This window comes from Drosophila eugracilis, unplaced genomic scaffold (genome assembly GCF_018153835.1).
Source record: "Drosophila eugracilis isolate 14026-0451.02 unplaced genomic scaffold, ASM1815383v1 contig_2167, whole genome shotgun sequence".
NCBI lineage: Eukaryota > Metazoa > Arthropoda > Insecta > Diptera > Drosophilidae > Drosophila > Drosophila eugracilis.
In genome coordinates, this window is record NW_024573052.1 from 3,302,577 (window position 1) to 3,310,461 (window position 7,885).

The 7,885-nt window shown below is 45.3% G+C and overlaps 1 protein-coding gene across 1 annotated transcript; it reads right to left on the reverse strand.

The window, feature by feature from the left end:
* Positions 1-1,193: 1,193 nt before the first annotated feature.
* Positions 1,194-2,614, reverse strand: LOC108105495 (lysosomal aspartic protease). The gene has a single exon (XM_017212113.2). The coding sequence runs from the start codon at positions 2,573-2,575 to the stop codon at positions 1,349-1,351; it is 1,227 nt and encodes a 408-aa protein (XP_017067602.1). The 5' UTR covers positions 2,576-2,614; the 3' UTR covers positions 1,194-1,348.
* Between the last annotated feature and the right edge of the window lie 5,271 nt (positions 2,615-7,885).

Here is a 7,885-nt window from a genome sequence, read left to right on the forward strand (position 1 = left end):
TTAACAATTTGCCGATGTGTGAAGCGACATGGCCGTTATCAAAGATTACTTCTTGGATCCTCTGATACCCTGATCCCCTGATCCCCTGATCCCCCTTTCCATGATCCCCTCCACTGTTCTTACTCCTCTTTCGGGCCTTATCGATACGTACGATATGCGAAGCCTGTTTGCTGTTTAAATGCGTATTGATTATCATTAGTTAAGTTGTTAACTGATTCCGTTTAGAGATTTGTCAGGCGAACAACTTGGCCGAGGATTCCGATTCGGCTGGCGAAATATTTTAATGTGATTTATCTGGCCGACTAACAACGGCGAAAGGACAAGGATCGCTCGATCGACGGAGCCATAAATCAGGCGGAGCTTTTGCGGCTAATGAGACAGATTGCCCCGTCTGCGAGGCTCGGACTGGGATTCCCTCCCCCCTCTCTCTCACTCTCTTCACCTCTGGTACATCTCTGGCAGGGTCAAATGCCGGTGGTCCCGCGATAAACCATCCGAGCCCCAAACGCAATTGCAGCAAATGATATTTTATTGGTATTTGAGAGCGGCGTTCGATGATGCAATTGCTGGGTCAATAAATTCTGAGCTCCATATCGTTCATTAGGCAGCGATCTTGGGGTATACACTCAGAGAAAGGTACTATAGCTTAGCATATATCTTATAGAGATCCTCCCCGTCAGATCGAAAGGTTTTCTGGCAGTGCCTAAGGTCGTGAGCTGGATGGGATCGACCACCGGGTGCGTTTCTTGTGGGAGAATCGAGTCCTAATCCCCGGTTAAAGCACAAAAAATAACATCACATAAATAATGCGTTCATTGGGTTCCACTTCACTTCACTTCAGTTTCAGTTTGAGTTTGAGTTCCAATTTCGCATCGAGTTGTTTTTCTGGCCCCCTGGATCTTGTTTTTTTCACAATAAATCACGCGACAGGCCAATTAGGTGCGCACAATTTGCGATCCCTGATCCCAGATCAGGGCCCAGATCCCAGATCCCAGCCAGGAGCTAAAAAAAACCACCAACCACTGCCTCAAGAAGACCCATCCATGCCCCTTGCCCACTCCCAACTCCAATTGCAACTCAATTAGGCATGTTTTGTACCGCAGTTCGACCTAATCCCTGGCCCATAGATAAGGGTTATCACTGCCGCTGCCGCATAATTCCCCGTATCCCGTTCGTAGATAAAGTCAGACTGGTAATTGATGATATCGCCCGACCTTAACGATATGAATCACGAACATAAAATTGTTTTATTTTTAAAGGTTCTTAAATCTAGGCTTGCTAGCCCAAAAAAAAAAAGGTTTTAACTATCTTAGACTCTCGTTTCTCTTTCAGGGAATCATCAGAACTATCAGAACAGCTTCCACAGGCCACTACCCAGCACCAGCAAGGTGAAGAACTGCCACAGGGCCAAAGGAGTGAAAGAAACCGCCGAGTTAACCGGAGCAAATCCCAATCTCTGGTTGCCCACATCGAACTCGGTGTAGAAGCGGCCCAGGAAGACATCGCCCATGATCCAGAAGTCCTGGTTGATGGACTGAATGGCCAGGGAGCAGAAGTAGCCCTCTTCGATGATGTAGTACTTGGCCGGGATGCTGAATTCCACGCCATTAATGGTGATCACCAGATCAGGGTAGGAATACGAGGAACTGCACTGGAAGAGACCATCCGCGTTGGCATTAAAAAGAGCAGCAATGGCATCGAACTCCGCCACGGGAGCTATAATCAAGGAGGTGCCAGTGTCCGCGATGGCCGCATCGTAGACGCTGATGATGGAGCTGCCAATTCTGATGGAGTCCGTTTGGAACTGCCAGTAGGCCGCCTGGGTGACGGGGGTGTAGGTGAGGCCACCTCTGTAGAGCGAGGGATCCGAGCCGCCCAGAATCAGTTCGCCTCCATAGTTAACGGTGCTGCCGTTGTCGTGGAGGAAGAACGAGAAGACGGGACTCTGGACGACACCCTGGCTAATCATGTTCTGGAACGTTGGCGTGACACCATTGGCAGCCAAGGCTGGGAAGCCCATGCCCAGTATTCCGTCGAAGGAGGCGTCCGCAAAGTTGGTTCCATTCTCGGTGGTTACCTCACCGAACGTCTGATTCCGTACAGTCAGGCCGGCGAAGCCCACATAATCCGTAGATAGATATCCCGAAACGCTGCCGGTTCCGTAGGTTATGGAAAAGGCCGTTCCATTGGCCACATAAGTGCTGGATTGGTTTTCGTAGAACATGTGGTGCTCCTCGCAGGCACAGGAACTGCCCGGCACCCAGAGGTTCGAGGAGCCCGTGTCGAACTGCACCAGGAAGTACTGTGCTGGAGTTCCGATGCTGATGTTTCCGTAGTACTGGTAGTTGTCATAGTTGGACAGCGGCTCCACGGGATAACCATTGGCGGTGTAATCGCGACTGTACTTCCTCTGAATGTAATCCCTTTCGGCCAGAATATCCTTGTGGCTGCGCCTAAAGCTCGTTGATCTCTGTATGGGTATACGGTGAACGGTGGCACTGGCTGCGTCGCAGAGGACGCCCAGCAGCAGGATCCCGGCCAGAAAGCCCAATGTTTTCGTATAAAAACCAGCCATGTTCACGCTGGCACCTAGCAACCAAGACTAACTGGGCGTCCGCTATCTAAGGGGGTTCTTATAGAGAAGAAGGTTCTGATAAAAAATACAAAAATCTGGAGCTTACCACGATAAGGGTGTCGCGTGTATGTGGTGACCGCGATTGTGTTTGGCAATCAATCAAATTACTCCACAAATCTCGGCCAGAAAGGCCGCGTTGCGAGTTCAAGAGTTCCAGAAATTTGTGCTCTTTCGATTACTGCAATTGCAAGTGCAATTACCACTGCAATTTCACTAAGGAAACTTCGATTTACACCATCAAAATGACTTCCTTATCTCTCATTTATTCAAATTATAATGCTCGAGGGGAAAGACTTCACGAGGATTAGTTCCTAAGCATGCCCGTACATTGTATTCCACCCCTTTGACTGATCAAACCGATAACTGGCCGTAACTTCATATCTTCCCGTTATCAAATTATGATTCAAGGTGCGTTGATCACCACAAAAGTCACCTCGCGCTAATCCTCCACTGAAAATTCCAGGAAATGACGAAGAAAACTTTGCCATACGTCATGTCTGCAATTTGCTTTCCGTTCTTCGTCATTCTGGCTTCTAATTTAAGTCTAATTTAACAACATAAGCCCTTAGTTTATGTGATTAAGTTAGTCAAGTTTAAGGTTGGCAACCATTTCCCAGACACATTCAAATGGAAATCACTTCCTGCCCGGCGAATTCGCCATGGAACCTGGCCAGATGAATGCTAATTAGCCTGGCTGTCCATTGCTAATGGAGTTGTCAGGTTCCGCCTGAAGGTGTGGGAACATTTATGGATTGACCCGGACCAGGACATGGTAATGCCCGAAGTAATGCCTGAAAGCCAGACCCACCAAGACGAACTGCGAGAGATGAATGAGGAAAGTCAGAGAAGGTGGACAAAGAGTTATTGTTTTTAATGTATGCACAAAGGTCAGAGGACACAGCAGAGGTCCTGCCCGGACTGACTACATGCACATATACTATATAGCTGCTGGCATATGTATGGGTGTCCTTAGGTGTCGGCCACTTGATTAGCCATGACCTAATGTTGCACCAAACACAATGGGCCATGATGAGCCCTTTTGTCGCCCGTGCGGCAGTGTCAACTTGGATTAGTCGCGCTACCAACCGATCTTAGACAGTCTCTATATAGTTACAGTCGAGGTCGAGGAAATAGCAATCTTTAAGTCTTCAAAATAATCTCAAGCCTTGATGGAAACTCTTTCCCTAGCTCGATTTTTCCATACTCAAAGTCAAAGATATATTCCAGATTTCGGAAAGTGTTCTTGAAATAGCCAAGGCTACTATTTTCTTGACCCCTGCTGTCCAGCAGCGATCCTTTGCGTGGGCGCTCAAGTCAAACAAATTGAAAATTTATCACCCGAAGCGAATGGCACCGCACACCGTACCCGAAAAAAATAGAAACTGAGAAAGAAAGGCGAACCGATGATGGGTTTGGGTGCCAGGGCTAATGCATTTTTTACACTATGCTACACTGTGCTACTTGCAACGGTGGCTATCACAAATTCACTCAACCATTCGCAAATTGATTTCGCTTTGCCCGAATGTGTCAACCGAACAATGTCTCTTCCCTGGCTATGGCTATGGCTATGGCTATGGCTATGGATTTCCCGGCTTTTTCCTCGGCTCTATCCAATTTCAAAGGAGTTCCACACGCAAATGCCGCCTGGAGAAGCTCGTGAAAGTCATTGGCCCGCTGTGAACTGGCAATACACTGCAGGAAAAACTTCTAAATTTAGACTGGGCACTGATTTTGATATAAATTGCCTATAAAAAGAACTTTCTTCTTAGGGAAATCTTATTTTCGGGCAAGAAATTCATAGAGTTCCTTGCAGAAATCTTTGTAAAACTTAAAGCCCGACTTTTCCCACAGTGTAGTGCCTTTGGAGTGGGTGCAGACTTTCGGCTCTGTCGGCTGGGAGCTGCAGATATATATCTTGGGCATGCTATATGGCCCTCGGACCTCGGGGCGCTGCGTTTTAACTTCAATTTCATTTCGCCTGATCGATTTTTGCACGCAAAGTGTGAGGGAGTCCCCTACAACCCCGAATCCCCAAGTCCCGAATCCCCAATCCTCAATCCCGATTCTGGATCCTCAATCCTCCCCCTAACCAACCCCCTTGAGTACCTTTGTACTTAGGCTTTGAATTTATTGTGCAGTCCGATCAATATTTTATTGTTTTCGCGCAAAACTTCTGCACCTCCTTGGAGTTTTCGAGGTGGTTCTCTGTGCTGTTCTCGTGGTGCGTTATCAGTTTCGGGGATTCGGACTGGGCGGAGGGAGGGAGGGAGATCGAAGGTGCAGCTTCAAAGCGCCTTCGGCAAGAGGGACTTGCAGGAGGAGGGAACCCATATCGGTTTCAGTTTCGGCCACATGCAAAACAATAATCGATGCCGTTCAATTGGCAGGCTCGCCGCGGTCATTCCATTTAAAAACGTGTTAAAGAGTGCTTCCCGGGGTGGCTGCAGGGGGGTTCGAGGGGAAGGGAGGAGGTTTTTGGGACTGAAGATCACGCCCACAACTGCACCGCCCTGGCCTATTTGATTTTGGATGCGTTCATTCCGCCGCCTGCGGCCGCACTTCATCCTCCACGCGAATTTATGATGTGATTTCGATCATTTGACATAATCTATTTAGCGTCTGCTCTGGTGCTCCTCCAAGTCCTGGACTTTGGAGTTCTGGATTCTGGATTCTGGATACTGGATTCTGGATACTCGAATCTCGAATCTGTAGTCTTGACTCTCGCATTCGGTTTCGGTATCCTCCTCCTGCGATCCGCTCCAGCATTGGGGGCATAATTTGTAATGAGATAATTTTATTTGCTTTGCCCAATGACTTGTGTTTGGCTACGGAATGGGTAGGTGGATTCTCTGGGAGGCGGAGATGGTTTCCGAGTGATATTGCAGTTGGTTGCCCTGTTGCGGCTTATTTATTAGTGCCTCCTCGGTCGGTGTTCGAGAGAGTTTAGGCTAGGAATGAGGATGAGAAAGCAGTCCTTATAATGAGTCATCCCATCCCAGCAATTAGTAAACTCTCTAACCCTAATCTGAGGGAATTTGTTACCTCTTGATAAAGGACACACGCAGGATAATGCCGAAGCCCCTTAGCCAAGTCATAACCATCGAGATTCACTTTAATGTCACTCAGCTACTGCAGGAGAGAGCGATGCTGCTGTTGGTCCACCAGCTAACCAACACGCAATCTTTTACGAGCATATCTAATGCCCTTTGGGACTTTACGACTTTCACCTACCGCAGCAGCAGTTGACATCGCTTAACCCTAGCGAGAGCCACAGATAAGGGGTTAAGGCAAAGCGGCTACTAATTAATACAGAAGCCACTACAGGAAAAAAGGGACACGCGCCCTGCTCGAGCGATCTGTATCGGCCCAGAGACTACTAATTAAGGACCCAGGAACAAGGACCCACCGCACAGACAGGCTCCTCTGCCGAAGAAAGTGATGTAATTAAATTGTTCTTCCTTCTCTCCATGCACTTGCTACACGGAAAAGAATGTTGCATGATCGATTTTACTACAGCTACTTGATTTTACACTGCAAACTTAGGGTAGAAATACTGCAAAGAGGGGAGCAGAGATTCTCTTTTGATTGGGAATCAACTTTAGGGAAAGGCGGCTAAAAATTTACTTTCCTAGACTTGAATGCAGATCTGCTAGGAAATGGAAAACAAGCTCAACGAGAAGCCAATATTGGCTTAGTTTGAGGAATAGTAAGAACTAATTTACGCCGCAGGTAGAGATTACGAGTTTTGATAAAAATCGCAACATTTTTATCAGAATTTTCCTTATAACTTTGTCGAAATAAGTCCTACGGCTAAGTTATTGACTGTTTTGTGAAGCTAATGACCGAAACAAACTTTCTGTATCATTACTTGAATGATTTTATTAAAATCATTTTTGACTGAAATTCGAATTTTCGTCATTTTTTCGAAAAATGGCTAAAAATGTACTTTTTTAGGTGGGAACACAGTTCGACTAGAATTTTAATTACGAGTTCATCGATGTATGGCATTCTAAGTTTGGACAATTTTTGGCTTAGTTAAGGACAAAATACTGCAATCTTGAGAAGGGAAATGGGATTAACCAATTTGTGGATATGCGATAAGGGGTAACCCTCAAGGGGTAATCATCAAAATAGCTAAAAATGGCAAAAATTTGACATTTTAAACTGTGAACACAGTTCGATTGGATTTTTAATAACGAATCCAACGATGTATGACATTCCATATTCCGACAATTATTGGCTTTGTTATGAGAATAATTCTGATTACTTCTAAGCAAAAATCAGGATTTTGAGTTTCGACAGAAAATGGCACTATTTTCATCGGATTTATGCCTATAACTTAGCCAAAACAAGGCTCAGAGCTAAAGTAAAGACTGTTTTGAGCAGCTTTCGACCAAAATAAACTTTCCTAATCATTGGTTTGAGGATTTTGTGAAGTTGAATTTTTAACAAATTTTTGGATTTTTTGTAAGGGGTAACATCATCAAAATTTGCGAAAAATTGAAAGATTTTCACGTTTCAAGGTGGGGACACAGTTTTGTTGGAAATCAAATTACGAGCTCAACGAGGTATTACATTCCATAATCGGACCATTATTGGCTGAGTTATGAGGAGAATACTACCATAGTTTGGGGGAAATGGGGAGAAGCCAAATATCACACTTTCGATAAGGAGTGACATCATCAAAATTTCAGAAAAATGGCTCAATTTGTACGTTTCAAGGTGGGGACATAGTTTTGATAGAGATCAAATTACGAGCTGAAGGAGATATTAGATTCCATAATCGGACCATTATTGGCTGAGTTATGGGCATAATAATGTCGCCTTGAGGAGAAAAATGAGATAAACCGATTTTCACATTTTCTGTAAGGGGTAACATCATCAAAATCTGCGAAAAATAGAAAGATTTTTACGTTTTAAGGTGGGGATACAGTTTTGTTGGAAATTCGAAAACAAACTCAGCGAGATATTACATTCCAAAATCGGACCATTATTGGCTGAGTTATGAGGAGAATACTGTCCTTCTGGGAGAGAAATGGGGAGAAACGAAGATTCGCAACATCGACAAGGGGTAACATCATCAAAATTTACGAAATATTTTCAAATTTGTACTTTACAAGGTGGGGATGCAGTTTTCATGGATTTTGAATTACAAATTCAGTCGTGTACCACATTCCACATTCGGATCATTATTGGCTGAGCTATGGACAAAGTTCGGAGCAGCAGTTCCCATAATTCTTAGATTCCAAA